Source organism: Arctopsyche grandis, chromosome 5, assembly GCF_051622035.1.
Source record: "Arctopsyche grandis isolate Sample6627 chromosome 5, ASM5162203v2, whole genome shotgun sequence".
Classification (NCBI taxonomy): Eukaryota; Metazoa; Arthropoda; class Insecta; order Trichoptera; family Hydropsychidae; genus Arctopsyche; species Arctopsyche grandis.
The window spans coordinates 9809032-9830478 of record NC_135359.1 but is presented as its reverse complement, the minus strand read 5'-3'; the positions used below and the strand labels follow the sequence as shown (position 1 = coordinate 9830478).

At 36.1% G+C, this 21447-nt stretch overlaps 1 protein-coding gene across 1 annotated transcript in view; it reads left to right on the top strand.

The window, feature by feature from the left end:
* The window catches only part of LOC143912311 (uncharacterized), a 99083-nt gene that overhangs the window by 13838 nt on the left and 63798 nt on the right, over positions 1-21447 (top strand). Inside the window, exons 3-20 of the mRNA XM_077431594.1 lie at positions 35-130; positions 213-389; positions 1221-1378; positions 1461-1737; positions 1808-4036; positions 4110-4487; positions 4682-12727; positions 12875-12949; positions 13355-17085; positions 17176-17353; positions 17421-17606; positions 17696-18043; positions 18111-18371; positions 18448-18918; positions 19008-20306; positions 20376-20549; positions 20895-21008; positions 21147-21384. Of these exons, the coding sequence (XP_077287720.1) occupies positions 35-130; positions 213-389; positions 1221-1378; positions 1461-1737; positions 1808-4036; positions 4110-4487; positions 4682-12727; positions 12875-12949; positions 13355-17085; positions 17176-17353; positions 17421-17606; positions 17696-18043; positions 18111-18371; positions 18448-18918; positions 19008-20306; positions 20376-20549; positions 20895-21008; positions 21147-21384 (18436 nt within the window). The remainder of the gene's footprint in view (positions 1-34; positions 131-212; positions 390-1220; positions 1379-1460; positions 1738-1807; positions 4037-4109; positions 4488-4681; positions 12728-12874; positions 12950-13354; positions 17086-17175; positions 17354-17420; positions 17607-17695; positions 18044-18110; positions 18372-18447; positions 18919-19007; positions 20307-20375; positions 20550-20894; positions 21009-21146; positions 21385-21447) is intronic.

Below are 21447 nucleotides of genomic sequence, written 5' to 3'. Positions count from 1 at the left end.
ATATATCTACTAATGCTACATACATACATTTTAGCGAGTTCCACCGCTGAGAGTAGATGATTTAATTCACGATTTGCGAGATGGCACGCGACTTCTTGCTCTGTTGGAAATTTTGTCCGGAGAGAAACTGGTAAGTGTAGATGAAACTTTATCTCAATTTTATAAATACAATGTCGTAATTGGTTCAAATTAATTGTGTATGTGTGTAATAGCCCATGGAGAGGGGCAGAGTTCTTCGACGACCACATTTCCTCAGCAATGCAAACACTGCTTTGAGGTTTTTGGCCAGCAAACGAATTAAGTTAGTGAATATCAACCCTGCAGACTTGGTGGACGGGAGACCACCAGTCGTCCTTGGCCTTATTTGGACAATTATACTTTACTTTCAGGTAATATCATTCTTTACACGTACCCCATACGAATTACATTAACCTATTTTGTATTACGATCAAACTGTGTAGAATACATTTTTTTTATAAACGTATTATATTTGTACATATTGTATGATAGTAGCATTTTAAATTTATTTTTACAATGCATAATCTTTGCATAATTTGACTAATTTGGAATTCGATTCAGATGCACATTTATGTGGTTAAGATGTTCAGTAGGCTCACTTTAAAATAAAATAAATTTTGATCAATTTGAATGTAAGTGTAATATTAACAGTAGGTGCTGTTGTTAGATTGTACTGAATAAACCAATTCAAAATCCAGTAAATACACGGATTTACAAGAGAGTTTTATTTTAAAAAAGCATCATACATAAGCTTTTTTATTACAGCATTTTTTGACTCCTTGCTCTTTTGTCTGTCCGTGTAAAATATATTATATTTAATTGAGATATATATTGTTAAATTTTTGCAATCATAATTTGTTGTATAAACGCACATTTTTTGCACATTATTGTATGTATAAGTTGTTGCTTTTTTACGCAAGCTTCATTTGATAAGATGGAAATAATTACTTCAGAAACAAATGGAGGTTAGTTTTGTGTCTTCCTTTCTTTATTAGCTTTTGAAGATTTGTCACCTTTATATTCGTTGCTTTGATGTAAAATTTTAAATACAATACCAACACTTATATAATATGTAGAACTTCGTATTATATAATGTATCGATTAAATTGAAAAGGTTTTTTGTTAAGTTTGTTAAAATTATAATTTGTAGCACTTTGTGGGCGTTAGTGTAATTCATTTTGTTTTTACTATTTTATAATTAGATTGAAGAGAATAGTCGTGCTTTGGAATATTTGGGTGATTTGGGAGGATCACACAGTTCCTTGGATACAAGTTCGCCAACGGGAGAAGCACGACAGGAACGTTGGAAAATGGGTGCAAGGAAAACTCTTCTTCAATGGGTTGCGAATGCTCTGCCAAAGTGTGTATTTTTTTTTTATTCATTTGAACTCATTCAATTTATGATAAATTATTTTACATAAATTGATTTTTCTTCTATGTAGGGATTCCGGCATTGAAGTGAATGATTTTGGATCAAGTTGGCGAGACGGTATTGCATTCCTTGCTATTATAGATGCTATAAAAGCGAATCTGATCAATCTTGCTGCTATGAAAAGGGCTTCCAATAAACAGAGATTAGAAACCGCGTTCAGTGTTGCTGAAAATGAACTCGGTATTGCCCGTTTGTTAGACGCTGAAGATGTGGATGTAGACAGACCCGATGAAAGATCAATTATGACATATGTAGCTCAGTTCTTACACAAATATCCAGAGCCTAAGGTAATTCATATTATTCTGAATATTTATTTGATGTACTTGTTCAATTACAAATTGTGTAATATTTTTGTAGACTACTGGGCCAGATGCAGTTGCAGCGATACAAGCTGAATACAATGATTTAATAGACTGGTTATGCAAGAAAATTCAATATCTTGAGCACCAAGAAGAGACAAATTCGTTTTCGAGAACATTTTCAGATTATCTCAATGCGCGGCATGAGATAGATGAGAAAGAAGTTGTATATAATAAGCTTAGAAACTTAGTTAATTCTCAAAGTATGATTTCAATTACACTAGACTCTTGGAAAGAGATCCAACAATTGTGGACAAAACTAGAGTTTTTAATGAGACGATGGTTATGGATGTTGGATTCCGCCTTGCCCCCAGACTTTGGTCCTATCGGAGAATGGATGGCTAGAGCTGAGTTCTTACTATACTTTGATGAGCTTCCAACTACGCTCGACGAAAAAAGTGCGGCTGTCATCAGCAAAAAACTCGAAGAGCATGGCGCTTTCTTTGCTGATCTTCCAGCCATCATTAATCGGTTTGAAAATGCCAAAATGTCACCGACTGCTCTTCAGGTATCAGGCGATCAATTAGTCAACATGGAACGTAGATTACAGGTGATGCCGAGCAAAGCCGAAGAAAGAAGAGCTAGACTGAAATTTTTGGAACATAAATGTTGCCTAGTAGCCTTTTTACAATTGACTGAGACTAAACTTAAAGGTTGGACTGTTAAATATGGTCGACTGCCGGAAGTTGAGAATCAATTACAAGATTATCAAAATTTCGTATCTAGAAATAAAATTTTCCAAGAATTTAACAAAGCCTATTTAGATATTCAACAAGTAATAAGTGAGTATAGACAGATTTGCAATCTAGATGGAAAGGAAAACGTGGAAATTGATAGATTTATGAGAGAAGTAGCTGAGAAATGGAAAAACATATCTATGGAATTGCGGTGTGTACAAAGTATGCTGGAAGAAGTCATCGCTTACTGGCAACGTTGGATACCGCTATCTGATGAATTTGAACATTGGTTAAACAGGGCTGAATCGATGATGAATGCGGATGAAGAGAAAAAGATGGAATTTTTCCAAGACATTAGCTTATGGAAAGATAAACATCAACTTTTGAGTGATACTGTTAGTTTTTTGGTCGCCACTTGTGAAGATTCAGTGGCAATAGAACTGAAAAATCGATTTGCAAACATGAGCAATAGATGGGAACATCTTTTCACGGAAGTAAAGCAGTATATGCACGCTGGAGACATTTTAAGGAATAGAAAGGACTATAAGTCTGGAATCGAATCTCTTAGCCAGTGGTTGAGAAATGCTGAATCAATTTTGAATTCTCCGCCATTGGCTTCCACCGAAAAAATTAAACAATACGGTGATCAATTGCTGAAATTACAAAATGAAGTTGAAAGCATTGAAGAATTATTCAAAAGCATTAGTAAGACGTTCCAAAATATGATCACAGATTTGCCTCGGGACGAAGTTGATAAGATAATGAATACTTTAAAGAAAGAAAAGGAGGCCTTGGTTAAAGTGAGAGCATTGATACCTGTTAAACTGCACTTGTATCATCAATTATTAGTACAGCAGGAATCGTTAGAGAGTGGACAAAAGGAAATTAACTCTTGGTTGGAAAAAGCTGAAGAGCTGTTAACGCAGATAACTTTTGCTGGAGGTAAGGATTCTATTCAGCAGCAAGTAGATATACACAAATCATTCTTTTCAAGAACGATGTATTACAAATCTATGTTGGAAAGTAAGAACAAGGTTTTCCTAAACATTATAAAGTCTGTCGATCAAGATAAAAGTATTGATACCACTGAGAGTGTACACACCATGAAAGAATTGAATGATAGATTCGCACGCGTCACCCTACAAGCTCATCAGTACGAATTGAAGCTGCAGGAATTATCGAGATGCTGGAACAACTTCTCGGAATGCTGTAGGTGTGTGATGGAATGGTTGAATCAAGCAGAATCATTAATATCTGACAAGCATAACATTGAAAGCAAACAGTCTGTTGAATATCATAAGGCTTATTTCACCAAAGTGAACGAGCGTTTGTTGCATGATTTGATTCAAAGTGGAAACGATTTGATGAAATGTGTTCCTCCTAATGAACAAACGGAAATAAGGGAGAACGTTGATAGATTACAAACAAAATGGCATGAGATACTTTCGTTCGCTCCTCTTCATTTGATGAAGTTGGAATTCCGCCTGGATGAAACTGTTTTCCAGCAATATCTTAAAGAAATTGAAAAGGAAATTAACCTTGAGCAACAGGTATGTATTTTATTATTTTTATTCAATGTACCTATACATATTCGTTATAATATAATTCTATTAAATGTTTTAGGCATATAACCAAAACGATGACGTTGATTCGATTCTTTCAAGAAATAATATGTATTTCAAAGATCAAGGAAGGATTTTGCAAATCGAGAGTTGTTTGCAAAATTTGAGAAAGGTGACAATCGGATACACCCAACAAAATCAGTCAGACCGTTCACTTGAAGATGAACTTCGGAAGTGTGAAGATCAATGGGAAATGACAGCTCGCCGAGTCGAAAGTATAAGACACCAATTGCAACAAATTCCAGCTAAATGGGAAAGTTATCACAGCAAGTTCCGTGAAATGGAACAATGGATGGATCACGTCGACTTCACCATGTCAAACATCGTAAGAGAAGTCAACTCTTCTGAAGAATTCGAAAAAGAAAAAGCAGTATTCCAGGTATAAGATTTTTTTACTTATTTTTATTTGTTTGTATATATTTGTACTTTTCGTGAAATTCAAATGTTTGACAATTTTTCATGCTGGAATCATAGTTGAAACTTTTGATGGTAATTTAAAATAATAAATCAGATTGTTTTGTTAATATTTGTTTTTAGTAGTGTGAACAAAAGTGAACGTAATTTTTTTTGCAGCAAATATGCCGAGAAGCTGACGTGAAGCGAGAAGATATGAAGTGGCTCGTACAAACTCTTGATATGCTATCTTCTCATTGTACCGAACAAGAAGCTCTACAAGAGCAAAGCAAATTGGAAAATTTGATATCAAGATACAAAAATTTGATTCCAACCATTGAAATTACAATGGTGAAGACGGAAACATATTCGAGGTGTTACACTTATCGACGAGAGGTACATGAAGTCATATGCGTGCTTGAGCGCGTAAAAGATCAGGCCATCAAGGAAGAACATCCCAAGTCTTTGCAGAACGTAGAAAAAATGATTTTGCAACAACAAACGGCTGTTTCTCAACTGGATCAACAGAGACCTATGATTATGTCTATGCTTCAAAGAGGAAAGGATCTCATGAAGGACACGAATACCCCGTCGTTTATTCAACACGAAGTGCGTACATTGGAAACTGGTTGGAATGATGCATATGGTACTACTACCGAAAAATTGCAGAAATTAAGGGGCGCTCAAAAAGTATGGTCCAATTACGAAGAGCAAAAAGAAGAACTATTGTCTCAACTTATGGGTGTTGAGAAAGAGTTGGCTGTTGCTAGGCAAGAAGTGCCAAATTTGGATAAGCGGCTACAATGCAAATATTCAATTGATGAATCTTTGCAACATGCTAAAGAAGATAAGATCAATAAGCTTAAAGCTGTTTGTGCTGAATTGTGCACAATTACACACCATGAGCAAAAGCCGGTACTGGAAAAGGAAATTCAAGATTTGGAGAAACGACTTTGCTCTACTTTAGAAAATGTAGGTGAGAAGGTAAAGAATTTAGAAAAGCATACAAAGCAATGGAAAGAAATAAACTCTAATGTTGAAAATATGAGACTATGGGCTCAAAAATCTGCTCCTTTACTGATATCTCAAATTCAGTCTGATACTATTACACCTGAAGAACGAGTGCTAAAATCTTCCGAGCTACAAAAATTAGTACAAGAGAGGATTGTCATGATAAACGGTCTTGCAAATGATGCTGCTTATATTGAAAGTGAAACGCATTCGGCCGATGCTACAAAATTGAAAGCTGAAATATTAGAACTGGAGAAAATGATAATAAATTTACAGAACTCTACTGAGAATCAATCAAGAGCCACTCAACAAGATTTAGTTAAGTGGCAAAAATACAAAGCTGAATTATCTGAAATACGTCCTTGGCTTGAAGAATCTGAATCGAAGGTGTCCATTGGAATGTCCAAGCCTGGTACATTACAAGAAGCAGTTCAACTGCAGCAGCAAGCCAAGGTATTCGAAAAGGAATGTGAACAGCATTTGATTAAATTGCAAAGTTTATCAGCTCTGAGTCACCAAATGACTAACAAAACAAATGCACCAGATGAAGTTGACGCTGTGCATTCGAGATGGGCCGTCGTTCACGATGTAGCTCAACAATGGACTATGAAATTGGATAAACTTGTTAGCACCTGGCAGTCGATTGATACTGATGCCAATAAACTTGAAACTTGGGTAACAAACGGTGAAAAAATAATGGCGAAACGTACTGTGAATATAAACACCCCACAGGTCGATAAGCTTGAACGAGAGCTCACCAAATTGAAGTCGTTCAACAACGAAATATCCCAGCAGCAAGCTAAAGTTATCACTTTGACGCAAAGTTCAGATAGTATTAGTCATGCGTTGTCGCCTGAAGGTGCCAACTATATTAGGTCGAGAGTATCTGATTTGAAAGATAGAGTCAATTCTTTGGCAGATATTGTGAGACAGAAGGCAAATGACTTGTCTGATAAGATAATCGAAAGGCAAGAGTTCCAAGGCAAGCTTACTGACTTTGAACACTGGATGGATTCGTTCAAAAAGAAGATTGAACAGCACGATCAAATTCCTTCAGACCGTGTAGATCCAGTGTTGCAGTCTATGCACGTTTTGCTGCAAGAGCATGCTGAAAAGCAACCAGCGTTTAATGCTATTTATAGCGAAGTCAAGAATATGTCTCAAAATTCTACACCCGAAGAATCTCGTGTATTGAACGAAACTTATACCACTTTAGTTGAAAATTATCAGAACTTGGAAGATAATTTGCAGAAAAACAGAGCTTATCTCGAGAAGTGGACTGATTTCCTTAATTGGTATGATGAAGCAAAGCAGCAGTTGTCCCACATTAAGTATAAAGTGGATGGTCAAAAGCAAGCTCCAGAAGAGTGTGAAAAGATCAAACAAGAATTAATTACCATATCAGAAAAAATATCATCGTGGACTGCCCAATCAGCATCTATTGATAACGTTCCTCATATGCCCATAAAGGATAAGCAGACAGGACGCTCTTTGACAGCATCAAATCTTCTGAGAGAACTTGAACAAACAGCTGAAAAGCTAAAATCACAAATTATAAGCAAAAAAGATCAACTGGACAAAGTAAATGCCCGTTGGTCTACATTTAGCGAACTGCAAAAGACTGTCGGAAACACTCTGCAAGCATCTAAAGCAGCTTTGAACGATATTGCGAAACACCCTGTAGCAACAAACAAAGAGTCTATTGCAAATATTGTCAATCAATTGGATATATTGGATAGTGATTTGGAACAGAAGCAAGGAATCAGAACTGATTTGAGAGAAGAAGCTTTGCATCTCATGAGAGAAGATCAAAATAAGATGGCAGACATTCAAAATTTGCTATCCGCGTGTGACAATAACTGGGAACAGACTACTGGAGTCTTGAGAGACACGAGGAATAAATATTCAGTACTAACATCAACTTTGAACGAGTTGACAACCTTCAGAGACAACTTTGAAAGAGACATTGACCGAGCTAATCAATTGTTACAGTCATGCATGGAAACTCCTAGCAGTTACATACAGGCGAACCAAGCATTAGAAAAGTGTAAAAAGGCTGCCGATATGCTAAAGAGATCGAAAACAACCTTGGATCAAATGGAATTGATTAAACAATCAATTCTTAAACAGGCCGCCCCGCTGGGTGGTTTTGACTCGTCATCAGTCGAAACTGAATATTTGAACTCTCAAACACGTTGGGAGAAAGTACAAGATGCAGCTATTAAAAGAATACAAGATCTCGAATCACAATCCATAATTTGGAAGCAGATCGACGACAATAAAGATCAATTATTAACATGGCTCAGTGACACCAGTCAAGGGCTATCAAACGCGACTGAAAATTTAGAAGTGCAATTCGGTCAATCGACACTGAATAAATATAAAGAAGAGTTACCAATTTATACAAATATGAAAAATAACATTCAAATCAAAATTGAACAGTTGACAAATATGAACAAGGGTACTCCCATATCACAACTTGTAGCATTGAGTACTCTTTTGGATGATCAGTTCGCTGCCTTGAAAGAAATGGCAGATAATTTGGCATCAGCTGCATCGACATTAGACACACAAGAAAAGGATATAAGACACGATATCAAAACAATTGGAGAGAATATAAGTAGATTAAGAGAGGAAATTATCAAATGTGATGACATGACCGGCGAGAGTACGAAAATATTGGAAAGGTTGAGAAAATGTCAGTCAAGCAAAGCACAATTAGAAAAGTCGTGTGACGATATCGATAATATAACTATGCGAGTTAGTGAATTATGTTCAAACTATCCAGGTTTTTCAGATACTATAGTTCCAAAAGAACTTGCGAGCATGCAAAAGCGATATGAAAGTGTTTTGTTACACGCTAACAAAATAGAAGGAACTTTATTGACATTCTTGAAGAAAATGTACACCGATAAGTTTTCAATGGTTCAGAGAGTGCTAAAATCACTCGAAGAAAAAGCAATGTGGTGTTCTCCTGAACCTGGTAGTGACAAATATAATTTAGAAGTAAAGATGGCAGCTTTAGAGGAAGTGAAGAAAGGAATACAAGAATGCGATTCAAGGATTGAAAATTTGAATCAATCATTTGATCTCTTAAGCAGTGTTGAAAGTCCGGAGACATTGAAAATTCTGGATAGCGAAAAGCAACAAGCTATATCTAAATTAGGACAGTTAAATAAATCTTGTGATGGTATTAAAGACAAACTTCAAGCCAATATTGATTTGTGGTTGAAATATGAACTCATGTCTGAAAATATATCATCATGGTTGAAGGAAGTAGAAGGCAAGGTTAGATCTGAGACAGTCAATTTATTAGATTTGAATTTGATTGATAAGAAGATTGAAGAGATGGAGGCGTTCCAAAAACACATCAATGACTATTCTACCGAAATCACAGATTTGTCTCAATTGGGAGGTAGTATTGTAGAGGCTAACCCCGAGTCCAGGGTTGTTCAATATGTCAATCATTTAGTAACGAGGTACGAAACTGTCGGTAAATTCATATCGTCCTACATAGACAGGTTGAAGGAACTTCAAAATAATAAGTTCAAATATTTGAGGAACATCGAAGCTTTCAAACGTTGGCTAAAAGAGGCTTCTTTGAAAATAAAGGAATATCAAGTGTTATGTTCATCATCGGCTAAACCACAACAGGCCGAATTGGATGAATTGAAAAAATTCGCAGAGGAGAGAGATCGTGGTCAGGCATTATTGAACGAAGCTGTCGAGACAGGAGAGTCACTTTTCGCTGGAATTACTCCTGATAACAGAGACCAAATCAGGAACGACTTGAGAACTTTGCGAGATGGTTTAGAAGAATCCGTCGATCAAGTTAATAGTGTATGCAAACAAGTTGAAAGCATCATGATGAAGAGACTGTCGTTCGAAGATACGTTTGGACAAGTTGCCAATTGGATTAACGAGAAAAAGCAAGAGATTGGCAGTATGACCTTGAGTGCAACTCTTCCCGAAAAGAAAGTTGCTTTACATTTGTATAAAAATCTATTGCAAGACATCAATTTACACAAGGGAATTGTTGAACAGCTCAATGATAAACTCTCGGGCATATCAGATGATGAGAGCAATAAGAGACTTCAGGAAACCCTGACCAAATACAATGAGATATCAACAGATGTAGCTGAACGAATTAACATATGCGAGAATCACATTGTAAATCATGAAAACTATTTGCAAATTTTAGAAAATTGTAGAGATTGGTTGACTGCTTTAACTACTGAGTCGTCTTTGATCGACGACATAACACCTACAGATAGAGAAGATGTTGAAAATAAATTAGTCACAGTGGAAAATTTGCTTCAGCAGAAGTCAGAAGGCGATAAGATAATAGCAGCTTGCAAAGCTCAACTCCAAGTCGTATTAAGTGAAACAGCTGAAGCTGGACATCCAGCATTATTACAAGAATTCGAAGAGCAAAATACTGCTTGGAACGCTTTCCTAACTCATTGCACTTCAAACCAAAATAAGTTGAAACAATTACTGAATACTTGGGCCGAGAACGAGCACACATTAGAGAATTTGGACACCTGGATCAAGCAGAAAGAGAATCAAGTGCGCGATCAGAGTTTGAAGAGCACGCTTCAAACGAAGCAAGCATATTTGGCTAAACTCAAAGAATTAGAAGCCGAAGTTTTGGGAAAATCTGATGATGTCTCCAAAGCTGTCGAAAAGACGAGTGCAATGGAGGGCGATTCTGATATATCCGTTCGCGTTTCTCGATTGTTTACTCGCTATCAAACTTTGAAAAATACCATCAAAGAGATTATTTCCAAATATGAATTGTTCGTATCAGAACACGAGCAGTTTGATAAGGACTATAAGCACTTGGAAGAGTGGTTGAAGCACAACATGAACGAAGTTAAAGAATTGAACGAAATCGTAGGTGACTATGCAATGCTTCAAGAAAAGCAAAACAAATCTAGAGAACTGTCCGATTTGAAGAATAAGGAAACACCAAAACTTGAGTCCTTATTAGATCGCGGTGAAAAGCTCTACAATCACACGAGTCCTGATGGAAGAGAGCTTATAAGACAACAGCTAAGGAACATACGCACATTGTGGGAGAACTTTGGCGACTGTTTACAAGACAGTAGCAATAATTTGGATCAGTGCTTGTTGCAATTCTCAGATTTTTCACTGGCTCAAGAACAACTTACAAAATGGTTGAAGGACGTCGAACGTGCCATGCAACAACACACCGAACTGAAAGCTTCTATTCAAGAAAAACGTGCACAGTTACAAAATCACAAAATTATGCATCAAGAAATCATGTCGCACCAACAACTTGTCGAATCTGTGTGCGACAAAGCACAACAATTGGTGGACCAAACTCAAGATTTATCACTCAACGTCTACCTTCAATCGATCAAACAGCTATTCCAGAATATCGTATCAAAATCACAACATTTGCAATCGAATTTGGAAGAGTGCGTCAAGAAGCATAGCCATTTCATCAACGAATGCAAGAAATTTAGAGATTGGTTGAATATAGAAAAGGAGAAGTTGCATGAGTGCGAAGATGTGAGCGGTGAGAAGCCTGAAATATTGAGGAAAATTTCAGTGTTGAACAATTTGAAGAATAATGAAACTGAAGGCTCTAAAATGTTGGACGCTATAAGAGAATTGAGTGTAGGTGTGGGTAAAAGTACCTCTCAGGCTGGAAATGAAATCATTCAGGCTGAAATTGCTCAACTTCAAAATGAGCTCAGAGGATTTTTGAAGAATTTGGGTGATGCTGAAGTGAAGCAACAACATGCATTAAAACAATGGGAGAGCTTTGAAAATCGTTCAGATTCTATAATAAATTGGTTGCGAAGCGCTGAATCTGCTCTTCGAGAACAAATACTATTGTCAGACTTGCCTGAAAAGGAAGCACAATTAGAAAGTTACATAAAGAAGAGAGACGAAGTGACATCTAAAGAGAAGGAAATTGATGAATTTGTGGATCAGTCTCACACTTTGCTTCAAATAAGTGGAGTAGATAGATTGAAACCACTTATTTCCCAAATAAGCAACAGGTACCAACAGTTGCATCTGACAACTAAAGAAGTTATAAATCATTGGTCCAAGTTGGTTGACGAGCACAAAAAGTTCAATGACTCTTACCAGGAAACTAGCAATTGGCTCAAACCCTTGGAAGAAAACGTTTCGTTTTTGAATGACCAGATGAACGTTTGTCCTTTGGATAAGAAGACCAGCAAATTGCAGATACTTCTCCTAGAACGTGAAAAGGGTGATCATAAAATTGCAATTTTGACGTCTGCCGGAGAAGCATTGCTCCCTGATACGTCAGCACAAGGAAGAGAAAAAATACGACAGCAATTGAGAGATATACGTGAAAGGTGGGACAGTTTGAATGACGGCATAAAACAACAGCAAAAGTATCACGATGCCCAAACTTTGCAATGGTCCAGCTATCAAGAGACTCTGCAACAAACGTTAGCTTGGCTTGATGAGAAAGAGAAAGTGGTACAATCCGAAAATGCTTCATCTGCTTCAGTTTCTACCCAAGAGATTAGATCTAAGATTTTGAAGAACAAAACTTTGTTGCAAGAAATTCTATCCCACAAAAGGGTTATAGAAGCCGTGACTGAAAAAGCACAATCCGTCACTGAAACTGTGACTTCAGATGAACAAAAAACTAAAACTGTACAAGATACCGTTAAGTCAATATGGGAACGCTATAATAAGCTCACATCGGATCTGAAAACTTTGATTTCTCAATTGGAGAACTGTTTGGATATCTACCAGCAGTTCAACGATTTACAAAAATCACATCAAGATTATCAAAAACAACTGTGGGAAAAGTTACAGTTACTATCCGATTATTCAGGTAGCAAATCATCTCTACAATCGAAGTTGAAGAAGGTTCAAGAGCTTCAAGACAATATTCCAGATGGTCACAGCAGAATTAAGATTCTGTCAGATCATGTGGAAAAGAAAGGTACCATTTTACCGCCGAGAGCTAAAGAAGCCATGGCTAGAGACGTATCAAACCTGACTGTAGACTTTGGCAAATACATTTCATCACTGGGCGATGTCAAGAGAGGATTGGAAGAAAGGCTTCAACATTGGTCTGAATATGAGACAACTCATGAAAAACTTTTGAGCTGGTTAGCTGACGCTGAATTGACATTGAAGAATTACACTCCAAAATCCACCCTTCCGGAGAAGTCTGATCAATTAGAAAAATACCAGGTGAGAATCAATACTTTGTACAAATTAATAATACCCATTAAGAGTTGTGAGAGAGATTCTAAATCAAAATTTTATGAGAGTAAAATTTTAATGCTAGTTTTATTTCATTGTTTTCCTACATGCATCAATAATTATTTTATTGAACAGGACGTCTTTAACTTTATTGAATTACATCAAAGAGATTTGACAGAACTTGAAATATTGGCAGATACATTGGATCAAGTAAGATTTGCTCAAAACAATAAAAACACAACTTAAAAGCACATATAAATAACGCACAATAAATGTATAATACACTTAAGATTCACACTCACATTTCAATAATTTTACTTAATTGGATAAAGATAAAAAAATAATTTTGGTGAAGGTAGTAGGTAGGTGAATGTGGAGGTTTAATATAAGTAATCAATATTATTTTATAATAATTCTGCGATAGTTTTATATATAAAAAATATGACTTTTATAATAATAAAAATGTGGTCGGTATAATTTAATATTAATGTTATTATTATCAGGTAAAAATAATATTGGTAGTTTTATTAAGTAACTGTTTTATTTAAATGGTATATTGGTTAAATTTTAGGCAAAGCAAATGTTTAATTTGCTAAAATTTGATTTCTCTTTCAGCTGCTTGTTGTCAATCTCAAGAAAACTGAAGCTGAATTCGATAAGTTAACTGATGATCTCAGTGATTTAATTGAAAGTAGTAATGAAACTCGTGTTGCCGTTAATGTACAACAGATTACTTCCAGATTCCAATCTGTTCACGCTACTGCTAAAGAAATTATCAAAAAGTGTGAACAGGCAGTTGCAGATCATACCATTTATCAAGAAAAATACAAGCAGTGCTCTGAATGGATTACTGCAGCTCAGCTGAAATTCAACGAATGCAAAGATGTTGCCAACATTAGCGCAAGAGAGGACATTTTAGAAAAGAGTGAAGGTTTGAAGGATCTTGTGTCTCAAAAATCGAGTGCCACTTTATTATTAAATAATGCAGTCGAACTCGGAGAGAAAGCAAATCTTTCGACTTCTGACGAGGGCAAAGAGATTATCAGACATCAATTGCAAGAGTTACAACACTCTCTTGATTCACTGTTTGATGAGATTGGAAGCGTCGAAAGAGACCTTCAAGCCAAACTCATCAAATGGTCTGGATTTGAAGAGTGTTTGGAGAATATGAAAAAGTGGTTGTTGTCTGCTGAACAAATGTTACCTAAAGAATTGGAATTGAAAGCAACATTAGATGAAAAACGAGGCCAATTAACAGTCTACAGAAACTTTTTGCAAGAAGCACTTATGCATCAGCAAGATATAATTGACTTAAGAGATAAAACTGACAACTTACCAGAGAAAAATGACGGTATATTAGGTCAATTGAATTCTATGATCGATCAGCATAAGAATATTTTACAGAGAGCTCAAGCACATGTGGAGAGGTATGAAGCTATTGTGAGCGATCATCAACAATACAGTAAAGCAGTCATGGATTTGCAGGAATGGGTCGAAGCTACTCACAACACTGTTGCTTTGTGGGGTGACTGCGATTTAGAACGTGTTTCACTTTATAGTAATTTAGAACGTTTGAAAAATTTGCAACTTCGTCTGCCGGAAGAACAGCCAAGGATCGATTTGATTCGATCTCTTGGAGAAAAGGTAATTCCAGGCACTATAGAAACTGGTCACATAAATATTAAGAGTCAAATCGATTCCTCACAGCAAGAGTGGGAAGGACTGGTTTCATTTATTAGGTCTACTATGGAAGCATTGGAAAATAAACTTCAACAATGGAATGAATATGAAAATTTGAAGGATCAGTGTCTTGCGTGGATTCGTGATACTGATACCAAACTTCATGCGATAGACTTGAAATCAACGCGCGAAGAAAAACAAACCCAATTAGGTACTTTGAAGAAATTACAAGGCGAAGTGAGAGCCAAGGAGCTCGAAATAGATAGTGTCACAGAAAAAGCTCAACTGTTACACAAGGGCACAATGGGATCGAGGAGTCTACAAATAACCGAACTGGGATCGAAATACCAACAAATATCTCAAAAAGTTAAAGACTTGGCTAGCAGATGGCAGCAGTACGTGAAGACCCATCAAGAATTTGAAAGTAACCTGTCGGAATGTTTAGCATGGATTGGTGATATAAGAAATAAAATGTCTTACTGTTCAGACTTCAGTGCGTCCTCTCAAAAAGATTTGGAGAATAAGTTAGTTCTCATTCAAGACTTGTTATTATTAAAAGATGAAGGGTTTTCAAAGGTGCAAAATGTCGTTGAATTGGCACAATCCGTTCTCGCAAATACCTCAACGGTCGGCCACGAACCGATTAACAAATCACTCGCTAAACTCCAAGAAGAATGGTCAGCTTTGGCATCAAAGATGATCGAAGTTAAGTCTTTATTGGATGACTCCATTAGTAAGTGGGCTGGATTCCTAGAACAAATTCAAGCATTGAATAAGACCATTTCATGGATGGAAAATAGCTTGGATGAAATCAGTCCATTCCAATCGAGTCTCAGCGAAAAGCGCTCTCAATTGGAGAAAGCTAAAAATATTGAAGAAAAGGTAAGATGTGAAAAAATTGAAGTAGATAACTTGAAAGCTAAAGCCGGAGAAATGATCGAAAGTGGCCAACAAACTCAAGCCGCATCTCAAGCTCAAGAAATTCTAAACAAATTCGATACATTGTTTGACAAAATTAAAAAGATCCTTTCTGAACGAGAAGCACAATACAGAGATCATAGAGTGTACAAGGAAGCAAGCGATGATTTGATTGGATGGTTAAACAGAGCTCGTGAAAAGGTGCCGTCTTTGAAATCCAAAAGTTTGAGTGATAAAATAGCAATTGAAAATTCTGTCGCTCCATTGGATGCTCTGCTTAATAAACAAGCTCAGGGAGAATTGTTGGTTGAACACTTGCAGCATACAGGAGAAGTTGTTTTGGCGAGCACATCTGCTGAAGGTCAGAAGATAATACGGAACGAAATGAAGGCTTTGAAAGAAAGCTTTGAAGCGCTTTTCAATGAAATTAGACATCAAAAAGAGCAATTGGAAGCTACTGTCGCCCAGTGGCGAGATTATAAAGATGAGTATGAACGTCTTTCAGATTGGCTTCAACAGATTGATATTCTGATCAAAAATCACAAGTTGGCTATGCTGGCTACAGCGAAAGAGAAGGAGAGCCAAGTGAAAGATGTAGCTCAGATTTTGGATAAGTTAGAAAAAGGAAGAGAAGATATTGAAAAATTCAATAAAGCTGCATCTGGTTTGTTATCATCGCATTTAGATACTTATGTAAACAATCAATTGAGACATCTGAATTCAAGATATCAGGTTCAAGTAAATTTGGCAAAGGATGTGTTGAAAAAGGTTGAAACTAATTATGAACAACACAAAGAATACGACAGTACGTTGGCTAAAGCTAAAGATTGGATGGAAAAAGCCTGGGATCTCATCAGAGGTAGCAGTGAATCGTCCAGTACGAGCAGTAAAGAAGTATTACAAAAACGTCTCGAACTCATTCAAGATCTTTTGAAGAAACGCGAAGAAGGTCAAAACTTAATTCACGCTACTGTTAATTACGGAGAAAAGGTTATTAGAAACACGCGATCCGATGGCCGAGATAAGATCAATGCTGAACTTAAGGACATACAAAATGAATGGGAACGGCTTGTGAAGAAAATGTCAACTGCTAAAGTTCATCTCGAGACGAGCCTTCTTCAATGGGCCGATTACAGTTCCAGCTATTCTCAATTGCAGCAATGGATAACAGACCGCGAGGCGAAATTGCAAGAAGTTTGCGAACAAAAAGTTGCCAAGTCAAAACGAGGACAGGAGAGACCTTCAGGTCTTACTTCTGGATTGAGTTTAGGTGAAAGAAAAGCAACTTTAAGACAAACTAATAATATTGTTCAAGACATTGTCTCATTTGAGCCAATGATTCAATCAGTCACATCGAAGGCTTCAGAACTCATGCAAGCCGCTCCTGCATCTGAAATTACAAACAAATATGAATCCCTCAGCAAACAAGCTAAAGATCTATACGCCAAGCAGAAAGAGACTGTGGAGCAACATCAAGCATTTATTGATGCTGGAAACGATTTCGTCACATGGATTCGTGCTGCTAAGGAACGCTTAAGTAAATGTTCTGAACCTACAGGTGACAAAGAATCACTGAGCGGTAAAATCTCTCAGTTGAAAATATTACAGAGCGAATTACCAGAAGGCCAAAAGAAATTGGAAAAGGCTTTAGAAAAAGCAGAAATATCTGTTCAAATAGCCGACGCTGAAGATAAAGAAGTTATCGAAGAGGAAGGTGCACTTATGCAAGAGGACTATGATACTTATGTGTAAGTTATATGCTAGTTATATGTACATATAAATATTTGATAATTATTGATTTTCTCAATTTTCATAATTTCTGATGTTTATTTCTATAGAGAGCAATTAAACAAGACCAAAACATTGATGGAAGAAGGAATTGTTAAATGGACGGAGTATGAAGATCAATATAAAGAAGCTGCTGATTGGTTGAACAAAACAGAAGGTTTAGTTCAATCATTTAACAAGCTTCAAGAAACCTTAGAACTAAAAAAGACCGTTTTGGAAGAATTCCAGGTATGTAGATAACAGTAAAGTATACTGGTTTATATTCGTTCAATTCTATAGTTGAATTTTTTTACAGGTACATTTGCAGACGCTTTTCGATTGGCAACGTGAGTTGGATAGACTTAATATGCGTGCACAGACCTTATTAGAAACTTGCGCTGATACAAGAGTATCAAATGGTATTACCCAACTCACAACGAAGTATAATGCTCTGCTATCTCTTGCAAAGGAGATTATGCGGCGCCTGGAATTGCACTATCAGGTCAATATTGATATTCAAACTCGAAAGACTATATTTTAAGTTTATTTAAAAGAATAGTAAGTCACGGTTTTGTCTTTTTTTCATTTTAGGAGCATCAGCAACACAATACATTATATGGAGAATGTCAAGATTGGGTCGATCGTACAAGAGAAAAACTCAATGAATGTACAGAAATGCCAAGCACTGCACAAGACGTTAATAACAAACTCAATATGGTTAAAGCTATCAGGCAAACGTTGGAACAGGGACAAAATAAGTTGAGATACGTTTTGGAGCTTAAAGAAAAGGTCATTATGAATACAGAACAAAATGGCGCTACCAAAATTCAGGAAAATACTGAAAATCTCAAACAAGAGTTTGAAAAATTGCTGGTAGATGTACAAGACATTCGAAATAAATTGACTAACAGAGCAGCTCAAATCGATGAAATATATAAGGTAAGATTTTGTTTATGTTTGCATTGTTTTAAATTTGTGGCATATTTTTATTTTGATATATTTTCAGTTGCATAAACTCCTGGTGGAATGGTTAGATGACATTGAGCAAAAGGCACAACCTGATGGTAACTTGTTGAATGAGTTATCGGAGAAGAAAGCTAAATTGGAGAAGTTTAAAACGATTCAACGAGATGTACACTCTCACCATGAACTTATCAAGAAAATTGAAATAAAAGTAAAAGAAGATCCAACCATCCAATGTGTAGAAATTAATGAAAGCATGAAAAAATATCAAGATTTGAAAAATAACATAGATACTACTATCAATGTAAGTGGATAAATGTTTTGTATTATAATTTGAAATTTGTTTATTTTAAATTAAATTAATAAATGTAAATTTATAGGACTTGGAACAACAAGTGAACGTTCATGTTGAATTGAAAGAATGCTCTGACAATTTCAATGATTGGATAAGGAATTGTAAGATAGAAATTCAACAATGCTCTGATCTGCACGGGGAACGTGAAAAATTGAAGGAAAAAGAGATTAAAATGAAATCAATAGTTGGTTCAATTCCCGAAGGTGAAAATCTCCTTAAAAAAGTTATAAATTTGAGCGAGACTGTCAATAAGACAACTGGTAAAGAAGGTCAAGATGCAATCAATCAAGAGATTAAGCATGTGAAGATCGAATGGGATAATATCCAACAGTTGTTGAAAGATACACAAAAACTGCTCGACAAATGTGGACATGCATGGAGTGATTTCATGGAAACTTCGCATAAGATGAAAACATGGGAGGATGACTTCGAGAAGAGGTTAAATGTAGAGACTGAAATTAAGAAAATGACTCCAGAACTACTAGAAAAATGCAGGGTATGTTACATTTATTTGTTTTTTTTTTTATTTTATATATTCATTATGATCGTCATTTATTTTTTATAATTTATCTTGTTAATATTAAGGGTCTTCTTGATGAAGCTATTGCCAAAAAAAGTGTTCTGGAAGAGTTGAACGATAGATGTGAAAACTTGATGGAATTGAGTGCTTGTTCATGGGTACGAGATCAAACTGTTCAACTTCAGTCAAAGTATTCCAATCTCTTAACAGCCATACAAGGATTGGTTTCGAATGTTGAAAAGAATCTGTCAGACCACACTGAATTCCAGAAGGCCAAGAAAGAATTACAATCTTGGTTGGAGACAGCCCACGGATCAGTTCAAGATTGTATTGGTGTTGGAGACATTCCTTCAATCAAAGACAAACTTGAAACTATTAAACTCGTAACAACCCGTATGACAGAAGGTCATCATTTGCTGTCCGTTTTACAAGAGGCGTTTTCCAAAGCTATCAACAACACTCCTGCTGATAAGCAGAACAGCTTAAGAGAGAGTATGACAACCCTGCGGGAAAGTTGGGATCAGTTGAAGATGGATTTGAACTCTATCACTGCTCAACTTAAAGGTTCTCTTAGCAGATGGGAAGATTTCAACGACTCAAAAGCACGTTTGGAGAAATGGATCGTCGAGACAGAGGAGAGCTTGAAGCACAAGACTGACACTAAAGGCGAATTAGGTGAAATGAAAACACTGTTGGAGAGATTCAAACACATTCAGGACGAAATCGTCGGAAAGAAGCCTGAAATTGAACATCTGAAGACAGAAGCTACGGAATTGAGTTCTTGGGTGAAAAATCCTTCAGTTTTAGAAAGCGCTAGAGTTATTCAATCTAAGTGTGATGCTTTGAACGCTCATTGCTTGGCTCTAAAGAATCAACTGGAGTCGGAAATAAACGACTACAATTCTTATCACCAATCGCTTCAAGATACAGAAAAATGGCTTTTGCAAATATCTTTCCAACTTATGGCGCACAACTCTCTTTTCATCACCAACCGAGAACAGACCGAAGAGCAGCTAGCCCAACACGCTGTACTTCTAGATGATATTCAAAAATATCAAACGACACTGGACGATTTGAAAGCTAAAGGACAGGGTCAGATAGATAGATACATTTCTAGCACACCAACCATCAAGGGTCTTATCAATAAGCAATTGCTGAATGTGCAAGACAGTCACAAGTCTCTATTGACGACAGCTCTACAGATTGAGAAACGTCTTCTCGAAAGCTTGGCCAAGTTCAAAGAGTATGAAGATACATTGGAAAGTATCATGTCTAACTTGGATTCATACGAACCGATGATAACAGAGTTGGATGTTCCTGTTGAAAGCTTACAGCATGGCAAAGAGCAACTAGAAAATGCGAGAGTAAGTTTGATATTTTTATTGATGATAAGTGTTATGTTAAATTTTTATTCATTTCAAATGTATTTGCAGTTAATGCACAACAAACTCCAAACTGAGAAAGCCCGTTTGGTAGTTGCGGTTCAAGCATGTGAAGCTGCTGCTGCTTCAGTAAGTAGACCTTCTAGTCCATTGGATAGTGCACCACCACCGATTCCATTACGAGAACTACAAACTAGAGCTCGTTTGGAAGATCTCATTGACCAAGTAAGATTTCCTATTAAATTTAAGCATGTAATGTTTGTTGTGATGTACTTGTGTAAATTTGATATGTATATTTTTCATAAAGTGGTTAGAAGCATGTTACGTAGAAATGCATATATTAAAATGTCCGGTTTATATTTTTGTTGTTATTTTGAAAAAAAATTGTTATCTTATTTTTTTGTGAATTAAGTTCTAATACAAGTATTGTTTACTCCATATTTTTAGACGTTGATAAAAAATTTCGTTGTTTAAAAATATATGTGAATGCTCTTTAATTTTTTTTGTCTAATTGCATGGATATGTTATTGCATGTTATTGTGATTGTTTTTGTTTTTTTTTTTTGCTTAGCCTAAGAAAGCTTATAGCATGGACGCCACTCCGTCTAAAAAGAATGTCATACGTCTTTTGGAAACATTACAAACTCCTGAATTTAGCGGGAAAATCGAAACACTCACTTCGAAGGTAATTATGTGCTATGGCTTGATAAATGTTTGTGCTATTGTTTTGTGAAAGTTTTAATTTCCATAGATTTGTTCCATGCTATCTATTTTCTTTGTTTTTAATATGAATGGTTCTTGACGACTTTTAACATTTATTTAGGTACAAGGACATTTGAGCAACTTAACAGATACAGTTAAGGAAATGGAAGAAGCTAGAAAGCAGCGAGCCGCGATGGAAGAGTGGATACTTCTTCAAAGTGGCGTAGTAAGCGATTGGAAGTGTAATCCTTCTAAGTTGCGCCCAGAAGCTGCCAAACAAGAGATGGCTGCTATGAACGACTTAATGTCTGTAATTGGAGATAAAAAACTCAAGATTAAAACTGACATTGCAAATTCAGGTACATATTTTAATACTAACTTTATTTTCATAAAATTACAAACGTATGTATTTAAATTGCAAT